The sequence below is a fragment of the Urocitellus parryii genome, chromosome 7 (assembly GCF_045843805.1).
Source record: "Urocitellus parryii isolate mUroPar1 chromosome 7, mUroPar1.hap1, whole genome shotgun sequence".
Classification (NCBI taxonomy): Eukaryota; Metazoa; Chordata; class Mammalia; order Rodentia; family Sciuridae; genus Urocitellus; species Urocitellus parryii.
In genome coordinates, this window is record NC_135537.1 from 178,613,672 (window position 1) to 178,639,581 (window position 25,910).

General features: G+C 54.0%; 2 protein-coding genes across 3 annotated transcripts in view; one reads left to right on the plus strand and one right to left on the minus strand.

Moving 5' to 3' along the window:
• The window catches only part of Unk (unk zinc finger), a 39,918-nt gene extending 28,821 nt beyond the window's left edge, over positions 1–11,097 (plus strand). The window contains exons 8-16 of one of the 2 annotated variants that reach the window (XM_026404872.2): positions 1,424–1,566; positions 1,955–2,155; positions 2,872–2,937; positions 3,394–3,568; positions 4,434–4,535; positions 4,668–4,856; positions 7,974–8,155; positions 8,743–9,000; positions 9,683–11,097. In XM_026404872.2, coding sequence (XP_026260657.1) covers positions 1,424–1,566; positions 1,955–2,155; positions 2,872–2,937; positions 3,394–3,568; positions 4,434–4,535; positions 4,668–4,856; positions 7,974–8,155; positions 8,743–9,000; positions 9,683–9,838 — 1,472 coding nt within the window. In that variant the 3' untranslated portion in view covers positions 9,839–11,097. The remainder of the gene's footprint in view (positions 1–1,423; positions 1,567–1,954; positions 2,156–2,871; positions 2,938–3,393; positions 3,569–4,433; positions 4,536–4,667; positions 4,857–7,973; positions 8,156–8,742; positions 9,001–9,682) is intronic. The other variant, XM_026404873.2, reaches the window with a different exon arrangement.
• Positions 11,098–12,097: 1,000 nt separating this feature from the next.
• On the minus strand, positions 12,098–25,857 carry Unc13d (unc-13 homolog D). The gene is made up of 32 exons (XM_026404836.2): positions 25,557–25,857; positions 24,852–24,887; positions 24,488–24,595; positions 24,316–24,375; positions 24,160–24,226; positions 23,694–23,874; positions 23,292–23,336; positions 23,105–23,173; positions 22,879–22,948; positions 22,640–22,744; positions 22,449–22,541; positions 22,271–22,374; positions 20,930–21,047; positions 20,679–20,803; positions 20,461–20,551; positions 20,322–20,378; positions 20,147–20,244; positions 20,015–20,066; positions 19,807–19,937; positions 19,586–19,706; positions 19,124–19,267; positions 18,826–18,924; positions 18,516–18,722; positions 18,285–18,353; positions 17,181–17,260; positions 15,232–15,337; positions 15,089–15,160; positions 14,481–14,564; positions 14,265–14,385; positions 13,971–14,094; positions 13,365–13,558; positions 12,098–12,745 (listed from the first exon to the last, which is right to left on the minus strand). The coding sequence occupies exons 1-32, from the start codon at positions 25,671–25,673 to the stop codon at positions 12,624–12,626; spliced, it is 3,270 nt and encodes a 1,089-aa protein (XP_026260621.2). The 5' UTR covers positions 25,674–25,857; the 3' UTR covers positions 12,098–12,623.
• Between the last annotated feature and the right edge of the window lie 53 nt (positions 25,858–25,910).

Below are 25,910 nucleotides of genomic sequence, written 5' to 3' on the forward strand. Positions count from 1 at the left end.
GCTCTATCACCATCTCCTGCTCTTTTTTTTTTCTAACTGGGAATTGAACCCAGAGATATTTTACCACTGAGATACATCTGCACCCATTTTTATTTTTATTTTTTTAAGATAGGGTCTCTTTAAGTTGCTGTAACTTGCTAAGTTGCTGAGGCTGGCCTTAAACTTGCAATTCCCCTGCCTCAGCCTTCAGAGCTACTGGGATTTATGCACTACTGTGCCTGGCATCCTCTATTTATTTGTTTGTTTGTTTTGTTGTTGTAGATTGTCACAATGTCTTTATTTTTATGTGGTGCTTAGGATCGAACCCAGGGCCCCACACATTTGAGGCACCACCGAGCGCTCCACCACCAAGCTACAACCCCAGCCCTCTTTATTTTTTATTTTGAAATAGGGTCTCTCTGAGTTGTCCAGGCTGGCCTTTCCTGCCTCAGCCTCCCAACTAGCACCTGATATATATTTTAATACTTGCAGTACATTTCAGATCCGACCAACCCATTTCAAGTGCTCAGTAGCTGTAGCTACAGGTGCCTTGTGGCTGTGTGTGGGACAGCACAGATACGTTTTACTCCAGGCCACCACTCCAGTCTCAGAGAGGAAGCAAGGGGTGACAGCCCTGTTAAGAGTGAAGAATATTGGGCTGGGATTGTGGCTCAGCGGTAGAGCACTCCTAGCACGGGTGGGACCCGGGTTCGATCCTCAACACCACATAAAAATAAAGGCATTGTGTTGTGTCCATCTACACCTAAAAATATTAAGAGTGAAGAATAAATCAAGGCCCTTGGGAAAGAGAAGCATATTTGGAGTGCAGAGATGGTCCCTATTGAGACTGCAATTGAGATACCACAGAGAGGGGCTGGGGATGGATAGCTCAGTGGTAGAGTGCCTGCTGAGCATGCATGAGACTCTGGGTTCCATCCCCAGGACTTAAAAAAATAATAAGTTTTTTCAGTGATAGAGTGCCTGCTGATCTATACCAAAGAGAAGTGCTGAATAGGAAGGATCACATCTCAGTTCTTAGCTCTGTCACCTTGGTAGATTTATCCCAGTTTCCTTATCTATAAAGTGGAGACATTAATAATCCTGTGTTTTGTGGTCACTATAGAGCTTCACAGTTAATGCAAAGTGCTGGTACCACATCTGGCACATAGCAAGTGCAGAAGACTCAGTCTTGATGGAAATGATATAGGAACCTTCTTCTTAGGTGCAGGGAGATGCATGATGCAGAAGATAGCATGCGGGCTGGGGTTGAGGTTCAGTGGTGGAGTGCCTAGCATGTGTGAGCCACTGGGTTCAATTCTCATCATAGCATATAAAAAAGTAAAGTCCATTGACAACTAAAAAAAAATTATTAAAAGAAGAAGAAGAAGATAGCATGGGACTGAGCTAGCTCAGTAGCCTGCTGACCCCTGTCCTTCTTTTACAGAGCCACCCCTAAGTGACGACCTGCAGCCTTCCTCAGCTGTGTCCAGCCCCACCCAGCCAGGTCCCATCTTGTACATGCCATCTGCTGCTGGAGACTCGGTGCCTGTGAGCCCCTCCAGCCCGCATGCCCCCGACCTCAGCGCTGTACGTGCCTGTCCTGGGGAATGGGTGGGCACTGTGCCTGCCCAGGAGCTATTCCTGCCTCTCATGCTCCCTAAGCCTGTGCTTGGGAGGAGACCCTGACATTTGTCCTCTGGACAAATGGTTCTGCCTTTTCTGTCCCAGGGTCCTGTCAAAGTGGGGCAGCACAGCCTTGGTGCTGATTAGCTTGGATAGGGCTGAGACAGAGCCTTCTGTCACTCCTCCCCTCCAAGTCCCCCATGAGGCTCAGGGTTTTTGAGTACTTATTGCTGCCCATTGGCAGATGGAAATGGAACTGAGCCCCTTGCTGAAGACTGACTTTGAGGTGGGGATGAAGGGTGGACCATGTCCCCAGCCTGCATCATGCCCACCAGCTCCCCATCCTCTGCAGCTCCTCTGCAGGAGCAGCAGCCTGGGCAGCCCATCCAACCTGTGTGGCTCCCCACCGGGCCCTGGTAGGAAGCCACCAAACCTGGAGGGTCTCGTCTTTCCTGGGGAGGCTGGCCTAGCCCCTGGCAGCTACAAGAAAGCTCCTGGCTTCGAGAGGGAAGACCAGGTGGGAGCCGAGTACCTGAAAACTTTCAAATGCCAGGTAAGGGATAAGCAGGGTGACAGGATACTTAAGCCCAGTGAGCTTGGCCTTCTCCTGCCTGAGTTGAGGGAAACTTGGAGGAGAGGCCTGGCCACACTCTGGGAAGGATGCTTAGGAGGTAGGATTCTCTGACCTCAGCCTTTTCAGAACCAATAAGAGTGAGTAATGGGGCTGGGGATATGGCTCAAGCGGTAGCGTGCTCTCTTGGCATGCGTGCGGCCCGGGTTCTATCCTCAGCACCACATACAAACAAAGATGTTGTGTCTGCTGAAAACTAAAAAATAAATAGTAAAAAATTTAAAAAAAAAAAGAGTGAGTAATGTCGATTCCCAATCAAGGACAGGAAGGCTTTAAAGGCTGTGCAGCTTCTCTAGGGCCACAGAGCTAGTCAGTAAATGAGTAGGAATTCCATCAGAGCTCAGTCCTTTTCCTGCTATGGCAGGGCCTGAGGGTGGGACAGGGGTGGGTCTCCGACTGGACCTAGAGAGAAACCTGGGCTTATCTGGGTGGAGAGGGGCAGCTCCCAGCTTAGAAATAATGGAAGGAATGTGTGTATTGGGGCGGGGGGGGGGGGATGTTAAAGGGATACATGGCAAGTAACAGGAATCTGCCATTGCCACTTGCCCCTGGTGGTCATAGTGGGGTTAGGTGTACTCCTGGACTCTGAGCTCCCTGCCACCACATTTACCTCCTCTTCCCTGACTTTTCTCTCTTAGACCAAACTGAAGCCCCATTCACTAGAGCCCAGGAGTCAAGAGCAGCCTCTGCTTCAGCCCAAACAGGTACAGAATTCTCAACCTCCATTTTCCCTTCTGGTACCTGCCATGGACAGAACAGGCCCAGAACCCTAGCAGGCTGCTGGGAGTGAGAACACTGCTGTCCCCACAAGCTAGAGTAGGAATAAGGTAGGCCCATCCCCAAATTCAGAGAAGATGAGGCTCAGGTCTGGAGTCCCTCCCTTCTAGACAGATCCATTCATCAGGTGGAATTTTAAGGGAGTGTAAACCTTACTATGCATGGCACCTACTCCTCCCCTGACTGGGGGCTTGCAGCCTCCAGGCCACATTCTTCTACTTCCAGCCTCCTAACAAGCTGGGGGATACAACTTGCCTGAGCCTGGGGAGGCCAGCTAAGAGCTGGGAGGAGCTACTTCCCTGTGCCCCTACTGGCCTGTCGTAGCCCCTGGCTGTTGCCTCTACAGGCAGGCATCCCATTGCCTCTCCTCACTCTCGTTGCAGGACGTGCTGGGCATCCTCCCTGTGGGCAGCCCTCTGACCTCAAGCATCTCTTCCAGTATCACCTCCAGCCTGGCAGCCACACCCCCCAGCCCTGCAGGCACCAGCAGCACCCCTGGCATGAATGCAAACGCTCTGCCCTTCTATCCCACCAGTGACACGGTAGAATCGGTCATAGGTAATTAGGCTGGGTCTGTTTGCAAGCCCAGTTCTAGGCCTGGAGTCAGAGACATAAGGTCTCTGAAGTGAGTTCAGATCAGCACACTAGTTACCTTAGATATCTGGCTTGGCAGAGTCAGAAGGACACTTGGGCCCTTCAAGCTGAAGGGAAAACAAGTTCCAAATATATGCCCAAGACTTAGCTCTTGGAGCTTTTTCATGCAGCTAGAGATAGGCTTATCCCAAGACATGGATCATGCTATCCCTAATTATTCTTTTACTGGGTATCCTATGAAGTGAACTATGAGCACAACTGTCCTTAGAGGACACCCTGGACTGGGGTATCACTCAGCATACACAGGTCCTGGGTTTCATCCCCAGCAGCAAGCAGTCATCCATCTGTGCTCCTTTCCTTTATCACTCATTTACGGGTGCCCACTTTTTGCCAGGTACCAAACACTGAGGAGACAGAGATGATGATGTGCTGTTCTCTGCCTCTAGGAGGGAAAACTGTCCCCATCCTCCCTCCCAGGCCACTTCAGTAGTGGGTGTTGGCATTTGTTGATCGCCTACTATGTACTGGCCACAGAGAGTCCAGAGACCTCTGAGCTCAGGGTGAGACACACATCCTGAAACATCATAAGACATTCTCCATCAGAGGCAGGGACCCTGGATTGGGACTTGATTCCTCCATGAAATGTCAAAGAAGACTTCAGAAAGGAGGACACTGGGGCTGGACAGGGCAGGCATCGAGGGTCAGTGTTCCAGGAGATCCTGAGCAAAGGCACATGGCGGGCAGGATATGAGGAAGTCTGGGTCAGGTAGGGATTAGAGCCTGGACTGTGGCCCCTGAGAGGCCCACATCCTGGTCTCTCTGTCCCTAGAATCTGCCTTGGATGATCTGGACCTGAACGAGTTTGGGGTGGCTGCCCTGGAGAAGACTTTCGATAATAGCACAGTGCCCCACCCCAGCAGCATCACAATCGGTACTGGGCACTGGGTGGGCAGGGTGGCCTGGAGGATGCCTCGGTCCCAGCTAGCTCAGGCCACCTGCTCTGTGTGGCCCATATGGCTTGCCTGGCCCTCACCCAGCCCGCCCTTCGGGGCTCCTCTTATAGGTGGCAGTTTGCTGCAGAGTTCTGCACCCGTGAATATCCCTGGCTCCCTGGGCAGCTCTACCTCCTTCCATTCTGCGTCCCCCTCTCCTCCTGTCAGCCTCTCTTCACATTTTCTACAGCAACCCCAGGGTCACCTGAGCCAGTCAGAAAACACATTTTTGGGGACCTCAGCATCACATGGATCTTTAGGTAAGAGGGGACTAGGGCAAGAATTTTTAGAATGTGCTTTTGGCCACTCTTTGCTTGGCACATCACCCAGGCTAGAGGTCAGAGAAGTGTTTTTTATTTGTTTTACTTTTTTAGACCTTTTTTGGGGGTACTGGGGATTGAACTCAGGGGCTCTCAACCACTGAGCCACATCCCAGCCCTATATTGTATTTTTTTTTTAACTTTTTTTAGTTGTAGATGGACACAGTATCTTTATTTAGTATTTTTTATGTGGTTCTGGGGATTGAACCCAGTGCCTCATGTTTGTTAGGCAAGTGCTCTACCACTGAACCATAACCCCGGCCCCCTATATTGTATTGTAAGTGTCTCACTGAGTTGCTTAGTGGCTCGCTTTTGCTGAGGCTGGCATTGACCTCCAGATTCTCCTGTCTCAGCCTCCCAAGCTGCTGGGATTGCAGGCGTGCACCACTGCACCCGGCTCCCTTTTGTTTATTTATTTTTTAGGTGGGCACATTATTTTTATGTGGTGTTGAGGATCGAACCCAGCACCCCGTGCATGCCAGGCAAGCGCGCTACCGCTTGCCCTATTTATTTATTTATTATGTAGCACTGAGGATTGAACCCCCTAGTGCTTTACATGTGCTAAGCAAGTACTCTACCACTGAGCTACAACCCCCAGTCCCAGAGCAGGGTCTTTAGACTGTAAGGCTCTACCACTCTATGATCCTGGGCAAGTGATTCAGCCTCTGCCTTAAAGAGGTACCAGGACAGGCTAGTGCAGCAAACAGTAGTGGTCTCGGAATCACCATGGCCAACATCTAGCTTTCAGTGTGGTTTTGCCTGGTGAAAAACAAAAACAAATAAGGACGAGGGGTTTAGCTTAGTGGTGAAATGCTTGCCTAGTACTCATGAGTTCTGGCTTTGATCCCCCGTGTCACAGAGAAATAAATTAATCAGTTTTTCCCCCCTAGTCACCCAGAGCTCCCAGAAGACATTCACACCAGGGTCACAGGAGACCAAGGGAGAATGTGACACAGACCCACCCCAAGGTCAGGGTGCTCTTCTAGGCAAAGGTACAGGGAGCCCCAGAGCTAGCCCAGTGGGCTATTTGCCCAGCCCAGCATTATTAAAATATTGGGCACTGGGGCCCTCAAAGACCCTCCAGGTTCAGTGGCCAGGGTCTGGTCTCCTGTGGGGCTATAGGAATGTTCACTGAGGTAATGGGCATGAAACACTTAATCCCCAGCTTGGGTGCCTCTCAATGAGCAGCAGTAGCCTCTCCCACAACCACTTCCCCAGCAGGTATTCCTTGGCCAGGACTGCCCTCCTCTGAGGGGCAGGACCTTCTGTCAGTCAGAGAGCCCTTTGAAGTTCTAATTTATAGCTCAGGAATATAAAAAACATTTGCCTCGTATTTACAAGGCCCTGGGTTCCATTCCCAAAACCACAAAAAGAGAAAAAAAAAATTCTGATCAGCTGTGGGGACTTCCTCTCATTCCAGGGATTTTCCTAGTACCTTCCCAGTTTGGAAGAGGTTCTCTGGGGTGGATTATGTCCACCACCGGGTCATGTTTCTGGTTTGCCCATGTTGCAGAGGCATCTTGATGTAGCCCTGCCTACGGGCCCACATGTGTTTTCACCAGTTTAGTCATACTGAGCAGTCAACCCAGTGGTCTCTGGCACCAGGGCAGGAGGCAGAAGTACAGACATTGGGATCCCAAAAGGGCCTTATGTGTACAGAGCAGTTGAGTACACTTTCTAAGGAAGTGGCTCCTCTCCAACAGAGTAAATGCCACCTACCCGAGAGGTGCGGGCAGGCTGGGCCAGTCATGTCAGTGCACTCATCCAGAGGACCCAGGTTCACAGACAGTGCACACTGCAGAAGCTCCACAGAAAAACATCTTCTTGTATCAATCATTTGTATTGCTCTGAGGACAGAATGTCTGAAATCTGGTTCTAGAACATCTTGGCTAGATTAGTGGGGAAGGATAATATGTGTGGGCTAAAGGAAGCCAGAGATGAAGATGAGTCTGCCAGGAAGCAAGGGGTGCCCTGAGGGCCAAAGAGCAGGGCAGGAGGTATTACTTCCCTACTGTTAGTTGAATGAGTGGGCAGGTGGGTGGCAGCTTTGCCTACAGGGAAGAGCAGACACCACTCATCATTTGTATGATTTTTTTTTTAAACTGGTGATTGAACCCAAGAGTGCTCTACCACTGAACAGCAACATCCTCAGCACATTTTATTTATTTATTCATTCATTTATTTATGGGTACCGGGGATTGAACCCAGGGGCACTTAACCACTGAGCCAAATCCCTTTTTTTTTTTTTTGTATTTTATTTAGAGAAAGGGTCTTACTGAGTTTCTTAGGGTCTGGCTAAATTGCTGAGGCTGGCTTTGGACTGGAGATCCTCCTGCTTCAGCTTCCCAAGCTGCTGGGATTACAGGCATGTGCCACCACACCTGGCTCCATTTTTCTCTTTTTATGTTGAGGCAGGGTCTCACTAAGTTGCTGAGGATGATCTTAAACTTGTGATACTCCTACCTCAGTCTCCCAAGTAGCTGGGACTACAGGTGTGCACCACTACACCCAGATTTCTGTCTCATTGTCCTCTGTAAAACAAGGAGGCCAAGGCTCCCTGGCTTCTCCTGCTCCAGCCCTTTTATCACATAAGGTGCTGTCCAGTGGCTCTTCTCCCATATCTCTTCCTCCTGATCTTGTCATCCAGGACCCTCTCAGGCCTCACACTAGGTACAAGAAAGCTCTCTGAGCTCTAGCCTTTTAGATTTCTAGTGATGTCATCACTACCAGTTGTCACCAGTAGGGGCCTTCACAATCCCCTCCCTTGTAATACTTCCTGAGCCCCTAGTCAGGCTAGTGATAGGATCCAAGGTACAGATGAAAACACTAAGACTCATAAGAAGAGCCATTAAGGAGCAGGAAGCACTGAGGTCTAGGTCTGTAACTCAGCCCAGGGCACCTTTACAGCCTACTGACCCGTGTTTGCAAAACACCCTGGCTTGACATGACTAGAGTCTCACATACCCACCCAGTGTCCAATCAGCCCTAGAAACTCCCAGGCAGGGGTGGCCAGGCCCAAGCCCTCCACAGCTGATGTTCCCCCCCTTCCTGGGGCAGGTCTGAATGGAATGAACAGCAGCATCTGGGAGCACTTTGCCTCTGGAAGCTTCTCCCCAGGGACTTCCCCTGCCTTCCTATCAGGGCCAGGGGCTGCTGAGCTGGCCCGGCTTCGGCAAGAGCTAGATGAAGCCAACGGGACCATCAAGCAGTGGGAAGAGTCCTGGAAGCAGGCCAAGCAGGTACTAGCCCCACATTACCTGCCATCCCTAATGCCTGGTGGCATCCAGCCTAAGCCCAGCGTACCCAGAGCAGGCATGGGGGTGGGGGGAACCTGGGACCCAAAGAAGAGAACAGAAACTTGTTGGCCCTCTCTCCCTGTGGAGGACTGACCCTGCCAGTTGGGTCACTGGGGTGGCTAGTGCCACAAGCCTGGATTTTCCTTTGAGAGCTATTTTGTGTCATCTAGCCGCAGAGCCACCTGCTCCTTCCTGGAAGACCCAACTCCCAGGGCTCCAGGGTCCTAGGTTCTGAGATAGGCTGTGGCTGGACAGAAGGCCTAACTGCCCTTGGGAGTTCTGGCAGGGTGTGAGCCCTGCCATGCTAGGCCCTGCCCGTGGAAGGAGGGTCTCCTGCAGGTCCTGAAACCTCTCTCCTCTGCAGGCAGCGTCAGCCTCCTCCCTGCCCCCTCCCCAGACAGCAGGCCCAGCTTTCCGGCAGGCCCTACAGCCAGAGTGGCCCACACAGGCTCCCAGAGATGCTCTCTGGGGGGGCAGGGGGGCAGGGGCAGGGGGTCATCGTGATGAGGCGCTGCGTGTTGGGCCCACAGGCTTGTGATGCCTGGAAGAAGGAGGCAGAGGAGGCCGGCGAGCGGGCCAGTGCGGCAGGTGCTGAATGCGAGCTGGCTCGGGAACAGCGGGATGCGCTGGAGGTGCAGGTGAAGAAGCTCCAGGAAGAGCTAGAGCGGCTGCATGCAGGGCCTGACCCCCAGGCCCTGCCCACCTTCCCTGACCTGGAGGCACTCTCGCTCTCTACTCTCTACTCCCTCCAGAAGCAGCTGCGGGCCCATCTGGAACAAGTGGACAAGGTCAGCCTTGGAGGTTAGGGAGCACTGGGTGTACACCATGGCTTCAGCCAGTGTTGGGACCCTTGATCCAGTCCAGCTGCTCCAGGGACAGCCAATCTTCTGAGAGCCTCTGCCCATCACTAAGCCAGCATGGGCAGCAATGCCCATTCCTAGTATTCTTGACCTAAGCTGCATTCGTGTGCCTGGGCCCTGAGTGGCATCCTCTTATAGCTCTCCACATATCAGCAGTGAGGGCTTTCCTGTCTGCATTGCTAGATGCCATGTTGGGTCCCCATCAGCCATGTGCCCTTGTGGAAAGAGCTGGCAGTAGGTTTCAGCAACCAGGCCCCTTGGCATGTCACAGTCCTCTCTAGGCTTCATTTTTCTCACTTGGGGGGCCTAGAGTCACTAAGAGATAAAGTGAGTCAAGAGGCATTAATGTCTGTCAGGAGAAGGCCCAAGGCACAGAGGCTGCAGCCCCAGCTTGCTCCCTGGCCCCAGTCAGATCCACTCAGAGTGGTGGGCAGAGCCTGAGCTGAGCAGCCCAAGCTCTCACCCTGCTCCTGCTTGCCAGCAGCGTCCTATAAGCAACTGTTGAGCTCTGGGCCTCAGTTTCCTCCTCCCACGGGGCAAGTGAGAGTCAAGGGAACTCCTTGCTTGACTTGGGACCAGGCTGGTGACCACAACCTCACTTTCCCTGCAGGCTGTGTTCCACATGCAGTCGGTGAAATGCCTTAAGTGTCAGGAGCAGACTCGGGCGGTGCTACCGTGCCAACACGCTGTGCTGTGCGAGCTGTGTGCCGAGGGCAGTGAATGCCCTGTCTGCCAACCCGGCAGGGCCCATACCCTCCAGTCGTGACCTTGCAGGCCTGGCCTGGCCTGGCCGGACCCAGATCTCTCACCTAGAACTCTTTATATATATATATATATATATATATGTATGTATGTATGTATGTATGTATGTATGTATATGTATATGATTATGTACATGTATACATTTGTGTGTGTGCCGGTATGCGTGGTGGCCAGCGTATGCAGTGTCTGTGTGTATATCTGTACATAGATATAGACACACACTTTAAAACAGACTTACCAAGCACTTTTTAAAAGAAAAGTCTATTTTGCAGTCCTCCCCTACCCGCTCCCCCCCTTTCTGCTCAGAGACAAAGTCCCTTCTTCTCCCACTGGCCTTTTGGCAGAGAATCTGTTTCTGTCTTTTTTATGTAGGAACTAACTATTTTTAACTTCTTCTTGGGGCCTAAGTGGGGAAGGGTGGAAAGCTGGAAGGGGATAAGGGGAGGGGAGAAGCCTTCAGGGCAGGCCCTGCTCACCCTGTCTCTCCAGGCCCCCCTGGGTGGGTGGACCTGGTTCCCAGATGTGAGGGCCTCAGGGAGGCCTGAGGGTGTGCTGGGGGTTGACGCCAGTCAAGCTCCTAGGTTTACCAAATGTGTATTTAGTCCTGGGGACCATGGCGAGGGCTGGCAGGCCAAAGCTACAGGGCCAGCCCCCTCCCAAGTTGGGCCCTTGAAGCCCCTTGAGGGGCAAGGCCCAGTTATGTCCCCCTCAGTTCTTCCCTCTTGGGCGCCCCGGAACAGCCTTCCTGGCCCCAGGGCCACCTGCCAGGCTGGCACTGCCCTCAGCTGTCCCTGCCCTGGCCCCTCTCTGGTGTGGCCTCTGTGCAGTTCGCCCCCTCCCTCTGGCAGCTAGCAGGGCAATTGTTGGGGAGGAGTGCGGCCTGAGGACCAAGGGGGCGCAGGCCCTGCCCTCCTGGCAAGAGGGGCTCCGTATGCATTCCTTGGTGCTCTCCGAGTGCAGCTGACGTCCTGCCCATTCTAGGCAGACGCCCGTGTGCATGTGTGTGTGTGCTGTCCAGTGTATATTGTGTCTTAGCTTCGATTTTAAAAGTCATTCTGTACAGAAAGAGATGCAGCGGGGGTGGGAGGGCAGAGTGGGCAGAGGGAAGTGACCTTGCTCCCAGCTCTGGGTGTTGGGTGGGCTCAAGAGGGTTGCAAAGGGTCTGCCCTGGCCCAGGCCCCCCTTGGGCTCAGCACGAAAGGGCTTTCAATGAATTAAGTGAAAACTTTTCTCCTTTTTTACAAAAATGCAAAAATCAACAAAGCAGATCTATTGGAAATAAAATATGAACTTGCAGTGGTACTTATTTACATGGGGGTGTGGGTCCCCAAGCACAGGCCTTCAAACTTCGAGACAGGCAGGACCCCTGCCTCAGGCATGGAATGGCTTCCTCCCACATCCTTAGGTGTGGCAGAGCAGCTGCCAAGGCCTAGGGCATGTCCAGGTGCATAGTCCACCACAGCTTGAGTGCCCTGTGACACAGGCCTGCAGGTGACCTTTTAGCCTTGAATACTGATAGCTCCCAGGCCATGCGACTGTTCTGTGTAGGTCTTTCCTCAGCTATGAGTGGTTTCTTTATTGTTGATGTTATCCAAAAGGCAGTAGACAATACTGTCCCTTTGGAATGGTTTGCATAAGAGCATAAGTAGGGAATGGCACTGAGGAAGTACCCTGCCTCTTGCCTTCAGAGGGGCCCATGCTCTAGGCGCCAAGTCTTTCTGCCCTGCTACCCGCATCAGGCTGTGTGCTGGGGGTAAAGAAAACAGGGCAGGCTTCACATGACCTCAGAACTGCCCAGCTCCAGCTCTTCCATCAGCTTGTACTGATTTGGATGTTAAGGGACTTCATCTGGGTCACAGCTAAAATGACCACTGGACTCCCAGTGTGCAAGGGGCCCCCTTCCCCTCAGCAGGGCTGCCCCTTATGCTGTCCAGAGCAGCCACTCAGCCTCATGGTACACCTGCCCCTCTCTTGGGCAGTGACCACCATAACTGATGGGCCTGATAAAATCTGCCAAAGCCCACAGTCAAAACTGTTTTAGCCACCTCAGCACCTGCTTGTGGCAGCTGTGCCCATACCCTCTTCCCTGCTTTGAGGCATGGGGGCAGCTTTGAGGCTCCTGAGGGATGAGGAGGCCAGCTGGCCTGAGTCTTTGGTAACCCTCTGGATGCCAACAGATAATCCTAAGAGGGCTGTGGATAATTTTTTAATTTTTATTTTTTTCTAAGAAAGTTTCTAGATGATAGATACCTCCTGAAGGAAGAACCCTCAGCAGACGCAGTCACATTGTGTTTTCTGCTGTCCATTGGTGCCAGCCCTGCTGCCTGCCAGCTCTCATTCCAGAGCCAGAGTCCTTTGGTCTCTCCAATAATGGCCACCACCACCTTCCCCTGGGGCAGCTGGAGCCCCAGGGAGGCTGTGCTCACAGCGTGGGTCCTGACAGTCTGGGCCCACCACATCCTAGCAAAGCTGAAGGAGGAAGGCCAGGAGACAGAGGGCTCTAGACCCTGGCCCACCAGAGCAGTTTTTGCGGGGGAAGCAGGGGCAGGAGTTATTCCTCTGTGCTGGGATGTGTCAGAGAATGCTGAGGCCAGGGCTGGAGGGAAGAAGGGAGGGAGTTTAAATACTGTTAATAATGCACCCATCACTGTGGCCATGGGAGAGTCTAGAGAGGCTGCATTCTGACCGCTACACTTGCTATGGCTCTCCAAAAGTTAGGCCAGGCTAGGGGAATGAACCGTGGTGGGGAAGACTCCACCAGGGACCAGCCCCATCCCCCAACTCCTCCTCTATTGCCCTGGCCTTAGGGCATGCTGGGAGGCCTGCTTGGCTCGCTGCCTCCTCAGCCTCACAAAAGCCTGGGCCTCTCGATCACCCTTCCGGCTCTCCAACAGCTGCAGGATTGGATCTCCTGTGGAGAAAAGCCAGAGGCCATGTCTGGGAGATGGGGGGCAGGCGGGGACACAGCACTGCCCCACCCATCATCACCAAGCTGAAAGAAAACCAGTGACTTGACAACTAGCCAAACTTCAAGACACAGCTGGAAGATGAGAGTGCTTGGACTGCCTGAGGTGGTGACTACTACCTTCCTGAAGAGAACCTGAAGCTAGTTAACTCTTTGTGCCTTAGTTTTCTGGTCTCTAAAACAGCTAATGATAACACCTGCCTCACTGATGGATTGTAAGAATTGAAAGAGTTCATGTACACCAAGTACTCAGAACTGACTCACGATATGTGCACAAAGGTGAACTATTCCTATTAAAAAGCTGGGAGAATTCTTTGTAGGGATGTGCCCCTCACAGAACCAGGCTTCTTCCTCTCCCCAAAGAAACTCATTGGTGACCTTACCCACCAGAGAGAAGAGTCACCCAAAACTTCACTGAGCTTGAATCTCATTGGTCTCAAATCAAGAGATTGGCCAAGCACTTATTCCACTGGCTTCCATCTCCCAAGGAAGCATTTCTCTAGGGTCCCTTCCTGAGTTTCCAGGTGTCCCGTCTACCCTGCCCTATCCTGGGATTCAGGCCTACCATTGGGCGCAGGATACGTGAGAGGCAGGCGCATCTGGGGCGCCTCACTGGGCTCAGAGCTGGTCAGCCCAGGCACCCCACGCAGTGGCAGGAAGGCCTCTCCTTCCAGGTCATCAGCCCCCAGTGTGTCATGGTCCAGCACCGTGAGCAGGAGGCACGACCCATCCTTCTGGCATGGCTCAGCAGGCACCAGGCTGGCAAGGACAGAATCAGGCTCAGCTGCTTGCCCAAGACTACCATCACCTTACCCCTGCTCCAACACATGGGTCACCCCTCATTGAGCACAAGCACATTACAAAGTCAGCTCTGCCTGGCTCCTCTCAGCCATGTACATGACACCTGCTCTGACCATGGGCTGATGCTTTAAATCAGGGGTCCTGTGGCCCCAGGTCCACCTGTCTTGGGCAACAGAGAGCAGATCCCTGAGGACCTCAAAGTCAGGACCCTTCCCTGGAAGGCTTCAAATTTTACCTTCCCCTCAGTGGAAGAAACCTTTGTCCCAAGTGCCCTTTCCTTAAGTCCAGTGTGGTCATCTCAGGGGTCCCTTGAAGGAGGCTCAGGGAAGGGAAGCAAGGGGAGGAACTAGAAGAATAGGGACCCACTCACAATTCAAAGGTCTCATCAAACAGCGGGTGAAGGTCCTTCTTGTGTTTCTGGGTCTCCCTGGGTGCCAACTCGGGGAACTCATGCCTGGGTTCCAGGGTCAGCTGGACAAAGGGGTCGCTGGAGCCTAGGGGAAGGGTGCTGCCAGGGTTCTTCCAGTCCTCCCCTGCAGCTGTGCCACTCAACAGCCCTGCGCCTCATGAGAAATGCACCCAGAACTCCTCCACAGCCCCAGGGACACTGGCAGGGAGGGCCATAGAGGAAGCAGTTAGTGGTCAATAACCAGCTTCCACTCACCATTGGAGTCCAAGGGCCGCAGGCCGGAGGCACTGAGCAGCTCCACATGCAGCTTCTGCTCAGAGGCGCGGTAAGAGGCCTTGACGGTGACGGCGCCCAGCTCCTCAGAGGTGGTTTCCACCTGGTGTGGGTTGCATACGCAGGGTCACCTGGGCAAAGCAGGATGAGGCCAACTTCAACCCTGGTGGACGTGGGGGTGGGGGAGGGGAGCCTCACCTGCTGCTGGATGCGACTGCAGAAGTACTTCTGAATGAGCTCCCGGCTGGAGGCCGCCTGCAGTTCCAGGTCCCTCTGTAGAGCCTAGAAGGACACATCTGAGTACCACCTGAATGTCAGTCAGCCGTCACCAGGCTCACAACTGAGGCTGAGACATGACTTCAAAAAGGAAGCTCTGGGGCTATAAGACCATGAACAAAAATGCACCTTCAGCAATGCCTGAGGTTTTGGGACAGAGGCACAGACAGTAGGCTTCTTGGGCATGCCCCCATCCTATGCAGGAGCACTGGGCCCCTGTGCTTTGAAGGATTCCACACCTGGGTTAATACTCTGTTGTCACCATCTTAAATTTCTTTCCTTTTTTTTTTTTTTTTTTTTTTTTTTGCAGTGCTGAGTATTGAATCCAGGATCTTGCACATGCTAAGCAAGCATTCTACCACTGCATGAGCTACATCCCCAGCCCTGGTAATAATTTTGAGTAAGGTGCGTGCGTACCTTCTCATTTTGTACTGGGCCCAATAAATTAAGTAGCTGGTCCTGGACACAGGTGAGTGCAGAAAGACAGATTCCCTGACCTCCTACCTGGGAGCTCACCAAAAGGTTCCTACCTGGAAGGTGGCCGTGTGCAGAGCCTCCGGTGGCAAGCCGCAGCCCTCAGCATGGAAGCAGATCTCCAGGTTCTGGGGGAGACATCAGAGGTGGCCCCAGGAACCCTCCCCCAGGGTTACTGTCCTATGGCCGGCATTTTTACCTGCAGGGCAACCTTCAGCCTGCTAGAGGCTAGGGATGAGCTGCGCTGGGAGGCCGATGCCTCTGCTAGCACCGTGAGTGTATGGGTCCACAGCAGGGTCAGAAGGCTGGCCGAGGGCAGAGGATGCCAGACATAGGATACAGTGGAGGAGGAGGAAGCAAAGATGTTCTTGAGAAAGGGGAGGCCTCAAGGACCCAGATCTACCCCAACCTTCCCCCACACCTGCTCCACAGGTGAGGCCAGAGCTGGCAGGCAGGGCGGGGGGGGGGGGCTGGTGTCTCCTAAGAGAACAAACAAGGGGCAGGAGGGTAAGTCCTATCTGACACATCTCAAGTTCAGTGAAGAATCTTCAGTAGGATCATGAAACCCCAATAAACCACAAAAGATGGGCAGGGAAGCTGGATCCCAATGTCAGAAACATGATTCAAGATGGAGTAGCCAAAATGATAGAATTACAACACATGACTGGGATAAAGCATCTACTGCATTGCAGGGGGAATAAAATAGTGACAGGGACACCGTTATTATAACACCCTGAGTTTAACATGTGTCAAAGTAGAGTCTGGCAGTTATGTACAAAAAAATATTATTGTGTAAAAATTGGTGAGGAAGGGGCTAGGGTTGTGGCTCAGTGGCAGAGCACTCACCTAGCATGTGTGAGGCCCTGGGTTCTATCCTCAGCACCACATAAAGATAAATAAATAAAGGTATTATGTCTATCTACAACTAAAAAAATACTTTTAAAAAATGGTGATGAGATCTGGGCTAGGGCAAAGCTCATTGGTAGAGCCCCTGCCTAGGAGGCATGCGGCCCTGGGTTTAATACCCGGCTCTAGGAAAAAAAAAAAAAAGAGAGAAGAATGGAGGAGGGCTATGTAATTATTCAACACATGTAAGTGCTCATTATACACCAAGCACTGTTCTAAAGGCTTCTAAGCAAAGCTCCTGTCTTAGTGGAGAGGTAATTGTGGTTTACGTGGAAGTGGGGAGAGCTGAACAAATGGTATAAAATGGCCTAAGACATAAGGGTCTGGCTGTAGGGGTCCTGGCTGTCCAGGGAAGAGAAGAATTCTAGGAGAGAAGGGTCAGCAGCCTGCTCAGGGCCCCAGTTCCACCTGGAGGTGGATCCTCCTGGGCATCTCAACAACTAACAGTCACTTCCTGTGTAGTCATTGACCACAACCCTACTCTCAGCACATCACATGATCCATTTAGTCCTCAGTAGAAGCCTATAGTCATTGGCACTTTAGTAACTGCTCAAAGCCACCAAGGAGTACTAAGTCTGGAATCTAAAGTCAGGCCATCCAGAGTCCACACCCTGTACCTCCATCCAATGCTTTAAGAGACCCTAACTAGAAGTTTCTCTGGATCATGGCCAATAGCACTGGATGCCAAAAACATTAAAAAGAAGGAAAAAGCTGGACATGGTGGTGCATGCCTATAATCCCAGTGGTCTGTAATCCCAGCAGCTCAGGAGGCTAGACAGGAGGTTCAAAGTCAGCTTCAGCAACTTAGTGAGATGCTAAGCAACTCAGTGAGGCCTTGTCTCTAAATAAAATACAAAATAGGGCTGGGGATGTGGCTCAGTGGTTAAGTGCCCCTGAGTTCAATCCTGGGGACTCAAAAAAAAAAAAAAGGAAAAGTAGTCAGGGGTTCCGGAAGATGGTCTCAGGACTAAGGGAGAATGGATAAGGAGATCTCAGCTCAGACTAAGGAAGAACTGGTAATTCTCAGTACTGAACAACATGAAATGGACGGGTTTATAAGGTAGTGAGTGAGTTCCTTATCCCTGGAAGCAAACATTTGAGCAGAGGCTGGTCATACCCTCTAAGGGACTTCACCAAAGGGATTTACAACAGGTCCCCTTAATTAATCAAGATGCTGAGGCCCTGGAGGCAGGGCAAGTGGAGAAAGGGTGTGGGCACTGCAGGGCAGGGACCATGGCAGACCTGTTAAAATTCTCCTGCACCAGGTTGGTATTCATGTAGCAAAGCTCCACCTCCAGGAACTTCATCAGGGGCAGAATGGCCTGAGGAATAGGAGGAGGTGGCTCAGGCCCATTTCAATCCCACCCCCATTTCCTTGCCCTGGGGAGGAAACAGGGCCAGGAGCTTCTGTGCATGGGTTTGAAATGTCTGCAGGCTCTGCCCCTGCCCATCTCTCTCTGCCTTCCTCTCCTGGTTGCTACCGCTCCAGCCACACTAGCCTCCTCTACCGCCAGGCGTGGTGCTACCTCACAGCCTTTGCTGTTCCCTCTGCCTGGAATGCTCTTCCTCTAGAAATTCTCATGGCTTCTTCCCTCGCTTCCTGGCGGTCTTGACTCAGCTGTTGCCCTCTGAATGAGGTCTTCCCGTTACTATCTAAAAATACAACCCTCTGACACTTCCCACCCTTCCTTCTGTTTTATTTTTCTCTCTAGCACTTATCATCATCTAACACACTATATAAGTGTGTGTGCACACACACACACACGCTTCTGTATGTATATTTATAGTTATAGTCATAACTAAGCTTCCAGTACTTAGTAACTAAAGTTATCGTACTTCCGTACTCAGCTCTTCTTTCACTTTCCTGGCTAGAATGTAAGCTCTAGGAAAGCAGAAAATTTTCACTGATCTATCCCCAGGCTTGAATCAATGTCAGGACAAGGTGGGCACTTACTAAACAGTTGATGAATTAATGAGTAGCCTTCCCCCAAAACAATCAGGGGTGTGTATCACTCTCCCAGCTTACAGACAGGGAGACTGAAGTGAGCTGGCTCGCATAAACATGACAGCGGAGCTAAGAGGCACCAAGAAGGCTGTGTGCCCAGGCCGGTGGGGCTTTTCACCCTCCCCACTCTGATTGTCGGTGCTGGGAGAGCCCATACAGGGACCCAATTTGTACCCCTGAGTGTCCAAAGAGGAAAACCAGCCCAGGGAAACAACATACCTGGGCTGATCTCTGATACCCCTAAGGCCTTCAGTCCCCAAAACAACTTGGGTCCCCTTTATAACCCCAGACACAAAGAGCTGGCAGGGCAGCAAAGGTCAGTGAGCAGGAGAGTCACTCACATCCTCAGGCAGAACGGACTCCTTGACACCCACAAGTCTCTGGATGTGCTTGGAAATGCCCACCTCCAGCTGGGGACACAAAATGGTAGATGGAGGGAGGCCAGGGAATGAGTGGAGGATTGGGAGTTCACTTGGGACCTGAATTTAGGCTTAGGAAGAGAGGGCTGGACATCAACCCAGGTCCTGCTGGGGGCCAGGGTGGGGTCACTGTGGAGTCAGACAACAACTTACCTGCTCAGCCAGAGTGCGGACACCAGTGCAGATCTCGTGGCCCAGTCCAGCCAGTGCACCCTGAAGCTGGGCATGTAGTGTGTTCTGCAGCTGACCGTGCTCCAGCAAGGCCCCCACCCGCTGCTCCAGGGCTTCCCATGCCAGCTGAGCCGGCAGCTTGCCAATCACCAGCCGCAGCTGCTCCATGTCATTCACTACCACGCACAGCTGGGGACAGGCACAGACAGAAGGATGCAGGGCTTCCTAAAACAGGGCCAGCATTGCCAGGCCCCACCCCACCCTGACCAGCCCCCAGCCTGGGCTCTGTTACCATGTTGGCTGCCTGGCCCTGATCCTTCTGGCCTGCAGAGAGCTCTCGGGCCCGGGCCTTTATAAGGCTGCAATACACCAGAGCCAGCCTGCAGGTGTCCTGAGGTGTCAGGGAGAGGAGAGTGATCAGTGGGTAAAGCTGCCATGCAGGGTAGAGGGCAGGGCATGTGAATCTCAGGAAGTTGGGAGAATTTCAGACATAGGCCTTGGGAAGGCTGGTGGATGAGCCTGGAAGAAGTTGGGTAGGTGATAGGAAGGTTGTCCTAGAAAGATGAAGGACACAGAAAGACATGCTGCACCTCCACAAACTTGACAGTGATCATGAAGGCCTCCTCTGGGTCTGGCCAGTCCAGCTGCCGGGCAGTATGACTGATCTGAGCAAAGCAGGTGGACAGGTCCACAGCTGACGTGCTATGTTTGGTCAGCTCACCCAGGGGCACCAGCTGGGGAAAAGGGAGAGCACTTAGAAAGGAGGGCTCAGAACAGGGACAAATCCATTCTCCCACTAACAAGCACAGAGCTGAGCAGGGAGCTACAGGGGGGACAAGCTAGGCTCTGTCCAGAGCCCCAGCCTGTAGGATACATGGCAAAGGGAAGTCACAGGTCACAGTTAACTCCAGGGTATCAGGAGGCAGCCGCATTTTGCACAAAACTGGCCTGAAGTGGGCGGGGAGGGGGTGTCCCAGCAGGTTACCAGCTTCTACCACACCCAGAGCGAGCGAGCGCTGGGCCATCTCCGAACTCAAGGCCCCCGCCCACACCTTGTCCATCTGCACAGCACGCTGCACCCGCTCCAGTGCCACACTGTAGGTCTTCTGCAGCCAGGAGGGAATGGCTGGCTGGAACCAGCGGTGAAAACTATCCAGAGCCAGGACTCTGTCCCTGGGGAGAGCTAGAGTTCAGCTGCGGAAGGCTGCGACCAGCTCTAGCCTCTTTTCTGAAGCATGTACAGCTTGCCACAAGCCACCTGCTTGCTGCCTACCTGTCTAGAGGGACTGGGCCCAGCTGGCAGAGCTCTTTTAGACTGATGTAGAGCTGGAACAGACTCTCGCCCATCTCTGGAGACACAGGGCTGCCCACTGCCGATGTGTGGTCCTGTGCCCGCTTGGCCACCTGCAAAGAAAGGCCTAGCAGGCAGGGTGGTGGAACTGGGCTGAGGGATACAACCTAGGGTCAGTGGAGGGCCTCACCAGCCACTGTAGCTCCAAGAAAGCCATGGAGAAGAGGTCGATCTTGAGGACACTGGAGGAGACAGCAGTGTGACCCTGTGGTACACATCAGGATCTCACAGGCCCACCACCTCCCAGCCTGGGTCTGCTCACTTTTGGAAGATCTTGTTCCATGTGCGCTGGCACTGGTGCAGGTCGCCCATGACATCCTGTACCAGGTTCAGCAAGGCTTTGCCTGCCTCTAGCATGCCCTGGAAGGGACAAGGTGGGCTAAGCAGGGCTGCAGAGGCAAGGGTCCCATTCCGCCCTGCCCCTGTCCAACACCTACCTGCACCATGGGCTGATGGTGCTGCTGCTTCAGGTGGAACCATTCAACTGTACCAGTCTGCCAAAAGAGAGGCAATGAGCAGGGAGGAGTTGCTGGGTCCAGGCACAAGCCCTCATGCACCCTAGGGAAGGTGTCATACCCTCAAAGCCTCCATCACCAGCTGGGGCAGTGGGGCACTGTCTGAGCACAGTTCTCCAAAGGCCTTCATCTTGCACATTTGCACCAGGACCCTGGGAGACAGAGAGAGGGCTGTGTTCAACAGGCCCACTGCCCCATACCCACTCCTGTAGCAGGCCTCTCCCTACAGCTGCCCCACTATACCCTCACCCCTGAAGAAGCAGAAGCAGAGCCACCAACCTGAGGAGAGACTGCAGCCGGGATGGGGAGTCAGAGACAGAAAGAGGGAAGACAGAGCGGAACCTCCGGATGAGGGAGAGGCCGTAGGCCAGCAGGGAGGTGAATGAGGTGGCCAGTTCCTCCAGCTGCAAAGCCAGGAAGATGTCAGGATTTGGGAGCTGCTTATGGGTCCATGGCCTCCTGTGCTCCCCTGACCTCCCCCACAGCCCTTCCTGCTCAACAGCCCTTGCCCACCCAATTCCCACATCCACCTGTTCTGCTTTGAGCCGGCCCTGGATCCACTGGTACTCCATGCTGGTGATGGGATGCAAGAGGCAACTGCTGGGGAACTCAAGGCTCTGGTAGAGGCGACTGTAGGCCAGCCACTGTCTGCAGGGACAGGAAGGCCTCAGCCAGGCCCAGGGGGAGGGATGGCACCTTCCCTGCTCCAAAGCCACCTATGGAAACCATCTACCAGCAGAGGCTGAAAACCAGTGACTGAAAGTGACTCACATGGTTTATTTCCATGGATGCTTTTCAAATTGTCTATCTCTCTCTTTTTTTTTTTAAATTGGAGTCTAAATGAACCTTTCTTCTTTTTATTTATTTTTTTTTAAAGAGAGAGAGAGAATTTTTTAATATTTATTTTTTATTTTTTGGCAGACATAACATCTTTTCTTGTATGTGGTGCTGAGGATCGAAACTGGGCTGCACGCATGCCAGGCGAGCGCACTACCGCTTGAGCCACATCCCCAGCCCCCAATTGTCTATCTCTTAATTAGGGCTACGTGATTATAAAACTTGAGAATTTTTTGCTTCTTATGAAAAGTGGGATTTAAGGATTTAAGCCTGCATGCACACACAGCAACCATCAGCTGGAACTTGAGATGGTTCAAGGGGACATGATGGAGGAAATGACTGAGCTAGACAAGGGTCCAGTGGAAGGGCAGAAGTAGGGAAGAAGAGCAATCCAAGGACAGGCCAAGGTTCCTACTGGACACAGCTGCCACCTGCACTATGTGCTTGGGCCCTGTAAGCAAACCAGGCCCCTCACTGTCTGGTGGCTGTACCAGCTTCACCTCCATCCTACCCTTATCTTCCGAAATACTCACCTGCCTAAGGTTCTGGATATACACTGCCCCTGGCCCTCAACTACCTTCCCCCTAATGGCCACCACGCCAGATAGAGGACACACTGCTCTGCTCTGACTAGTTCTGCCATTTAAATACTTCTGTCCCATGAGCAGCTGGAGATCTGGATTATATGTGAAATCTCCAGATTTTTTTTTAAGAGAGAGAGAGAGAGAGAGAGAGAGAGAGAGAGAGAGAGAGAGAATTTTTTAATATTTATTTTTTAGTTCTCGGCGGACACAACATCTTTGTATGTGGTGCTGAGGATCGAACCCGGGCCACATGCATGCCAGGTGAGCGCATTACCTCTTGAGCCACATCCCCAGCCCTCCAGATTTTTTAAGAAGTTGGCCACTGATTTAAAACATGCAATTTGGGGCAAAGAGAACTCTCCTAAGTGTGAGGCTTTGAGCTTCCAGCAGAATACAGGAGCCTGCCAGCCGCCAACAGCCCCCTAGGGTCCCACCAGGGCTGTGCACTCACGCCATGGACTGGTGGAAGTCAGATAGGTCCTTCTGCGTGGCATGGAGAAAGAGGATGGTGGTGGCCTGGGGACTCAGTGACCCATCCCAGGAGGTACTGCCCGCCTGAGGGGAATAGTGGTGAGGTATTAGGACCTGATTGGCAACCCTGGCAGCACCCAGCCCTGGGAAGGCAGTACCTGGTGCTGGGTGACTTCATGGGACACAAGCTGCTGCAGCAGGTGGCGGTGCACAGTGTAGCTGGGCTGGGAGCGGCTAGCTGCCGTGGCTCTCTGCAATGAGGCAAGGATGGCTGTGAGCAGAGAAGACCCAACACAGCAGGGCCACTGAGGCTGCGGGGCTCAGTTCCTGGCCCAGGCCCCAGACCTACCCTCTTGTGAATGAGCTGGAATTGGAGGTGGCACTGGCCACGGTCTGGGTAGGTCTCGGTGCAGGGCTCCAGGGGGTACCACTGGTCCTCTCGGCAGTGAAGGTCCTGGTGGGCAGGAGACACCTGGAGCCTGGGGCCGGAGGCAGTGGGGCAGACCCCAGGCACCTGGAGCCCCTCTCCAGAGCGTTCACACATGCCCCCTGCACCTCTACCCAGGCCCCATTCCCCCTCCCCCTCACCTGCAGCCTCAGAACCACGTTCCCCAGAAAGTCGTCCTGGCCTTTGTCCTTTCGAGCCTCCTTAAAGATCCTGTTTCAGGCAGGATCCATGAGGGAGATGGATCAAGTACCTGAAGGGATCAGGGTAGAATCTGCCCCCCACCAGTAGCCAGCGTGGACCCAATGATGGAGTACGTGGCAGGAGGGCAGAGGGAGTCCCCTTCTTTCCCATGAGTCCAGCACCCACCTCCGGAGCCCATGCAGATCTGTGAGCTCCCCAAGCTTCTGTCTGACAGACTCCACAGTGTCCAGGTCCCTGGTGGGGCAGAGGTTTGAATAAGAGACAGACAGGGTGCCCATCACCCTTTCAGGAGGAGACTTTTCCACCCTCAGCCCTTCTCTGCCCATCCCCAGGAGCAGGCCATCTCAGTCACCACATGTCCAGGTGAAAGCTCGCATTGGTTATGTCCTCAAACTCCCTAGAGGGAGAAAAGGGTGTAGTTGAGGGCCTTGGAAGCGTAGGACCCTCACCAGACCAGACCACAAGGACTCCAGATCCTGTCCTTCACAGCTGCCATCCCCACAATATGCCCACTCCCACTTGGCACCTTCCTGCCAGCTGCTACTCCCCATCCCTCCTCCCTGCAAGGTGGGGCCTCAGGCTATCCCCAATGCACCTGGAGGGACTCCACCCAGCCCCATCAACACCAGGACTGTCCTGTCTGGCCTACTCTGTCTCCCCCGCCCAGGGCCCAGCCCCTTCTCCAGAGCCACTCATCTGACTGCCTGAGGAGTCCTGAGAGTATGGGGAGGGGGGCTGGGGCAGGGCCACGTACAGGATAAAGGTCTCGTCCCAGACAGGGTTGAGTGTCTGGTTGACAACCTGGGTGCGGTGGGTCTGCTCCTCAGGAATGGTATGCCTCACCACCGCCTTCTGCCTACGCCGGGACCCAGGGCTGCCCCCTGGCACACCCACCCCCTGCTCGATGCCCAGCAGGCAGTAGGGGTCACTGAACCCTGGGGAGGAGAGAGGATGGATGAGGCACCACAGAGTTGGCTGGGCTCCCTGGGAGGGTCCCTCTTCAGCCCCCCTGAGGAGCTTCTCCTGAGAGAGGGACAGGGAAAGTTGGACAGAGCACCACCTCCCCAGCCCAGATGCCAAGTGCCAGGGACCAGCTAGATGGAGGCCAGTCCTGGAGACATTTGGGAGACAGGAGCTCCTGCCAGGAGTTCTGGGTCAGACTGTGATGGGACAGAAAGGAGTTAGGAAGCAGGGCTCAGGGCTCACCACCCTGCACTCACCACTGACATCCTTGCCCAGGATGCCCTTGGCCTGTTTCACTGTTGCCTTCAGACAAAATACTGGCCTCTAGAGGGATGGGAGGGAGTGGCCTGAGTCCCCGAGAGGGTTGGCCTTCCCAGGCCCTTCCTTGCCTGGGATGCCCTGGCCCAAGTTACCTCAAGCTCCCTGACCCGCTGCAGCATCTGCTGGTGCTCCTCAGGCTGCAGCTGGAAGGCCTGGTGGGGAGGCAGATAGTGTGTGGGAGTTTGAGGGCAGGGGTCAGGCGAGAAGGCAGAGCCCCCCGGGGTCCAGGCTGCGGGAAGGTGGAGGGGTTGGGGCTGGGCTCACCTCCTGTAGATATCCCAGCAGCTCCGAGGCCTTGGTCACATGGTTGGGCTCCGGCTGACCCAGGCGGTGCAGGACAGTGTAGAGTGCTTCCTCATAGAGCAGGTCCCGCTGAGGCACAGCAGGGTCATATCAGGAACTCCCCAGCCCAAGGAACCCCTTACAGCAACCCCTCAAGCCCAGAGCAGAGACAGGCAGCCCATGTGCAGTGAAGGGGGTTGAGGCTCAGAAGTCCCTCCCAGGTTGCCGCCATCAGCCTTGGCCAGTGATGGAGGGGCTTTCAGGAGGACGTAGGGCTGCTCCCCGCACCTCTCTGCGACCCCCATCATTCCGACTCTTCCGCACCCCCCATCACTCCGACTCTTACCTCCTCAGGGGAGAAGTGGTGGGATGGAGGCTCAATCTGGGGAGCAAGGTGGAAAGACAAGGTGTCCTTGGAGGCCTGCTTGGAGGGACAGGAAGGCCCAGGCCTAGTGCAGTGGGTCCCCAGCACACCCTTCAAGCCCGCTGAAGCCCCACACCTGTTCCCACAACAGGCCTCCTTGGGGTCTGGCCCTTGGGCCACCTTGCTCGTCCCCTGGCCTGCTGAGGCTGAGGTCCATGGGCGTTCAGCTGGCCCAGCAGCACAGCCCTCTGCCACCTGCCCCCACACTCTCTTCCTTCCCCAGAGGAAACAGCTCTGCTTATCAGGCAGCCGCCTGCTCAGCCCTGTGGCGGAAGTGAGGCCCTGCAGCCGAGGTGGGAGACTTGGGGGGATGCCGAGCAAGCCTGAGGTAGCTCAGAGGGGTCCCTAGGCAGCCCACCCCACATCAGGGACACCTGCCTCACAGCAAAGTTCCTTTGGAACTAGGGGAGCAGGAGAGGGAGGGCAGGCCCACTGTGGAAAGGGGGCTAGAGAGGCTCGGGCCCCCAACCTGAGACTCTCATGGTGGCTCAGAGGACATGTGGCAAACCCACCCTGCTGACCCAGAAGGCTCTGCCCAGGGGCAGGGTGGACGGGTAGGTGGGGCCAGGCACCCATGCCTGCTGAGTCCCCAAGGCCAGCTGTTCTCCCCATTGAGGTCACTCCTACCTCCTGGGTTGCTGGAGGCAGGGCATCCTGTAGGTCTCTGACCCTGCGGCGCCTTATCTTGATGGCCTGGCGAAAGAGGGGAGGGCGACGCTGGGGGTGGGAGAGGCTTGTCGCCATGGTGGCTGGTTCTGCCCTTCCCTCTGCCGCCCTGCTGCTGCTGAGTGAAGACGGTGAAGCCACAGGATGATGCAAAGAGCCCCAAGGCTGCCACCCTCTGCCTCGGAAGGGTGGAGGGAGCGCAGTGGGGGAGACAGAAGGGTCAGGGTGTCACTGCCTTGGAGAGGCTGTCTCCCAGGTCCCCTGCACCTTCCTCCAGCCCAGATGCTTGCAGGAGCCTGTCTATCCTGGAGCAGA

What these genes read in the sequence shown, in the direction of transcription:
- Unc13d (XM_026404836.2), bottom strand. Translation starts at nt 25,673, where the DNA reads ATGGCGACAAGCCTCTCCCACCCCCAGCGTCGCCCTCCCCTCTTTCGC. An exon ending in GGCTGAAGGTTGCCCTGCAG is followed by an intron (nt 15,161 to 15,231) that starts GTAAAAATGCCG and finishes TGTCTCCCCCAG; the next exon opens with AACCTGGAGATCTGCTTCCA. An exon ending in TGCACACGGCCACCTTCCAG is followed by an intron (nt 14,565 to 15,088) that starts GTAGGAACCTTT and finishes GTGTCCTTCTAG; the next exon opens with GCTCTACAGAGGGACCTGGA.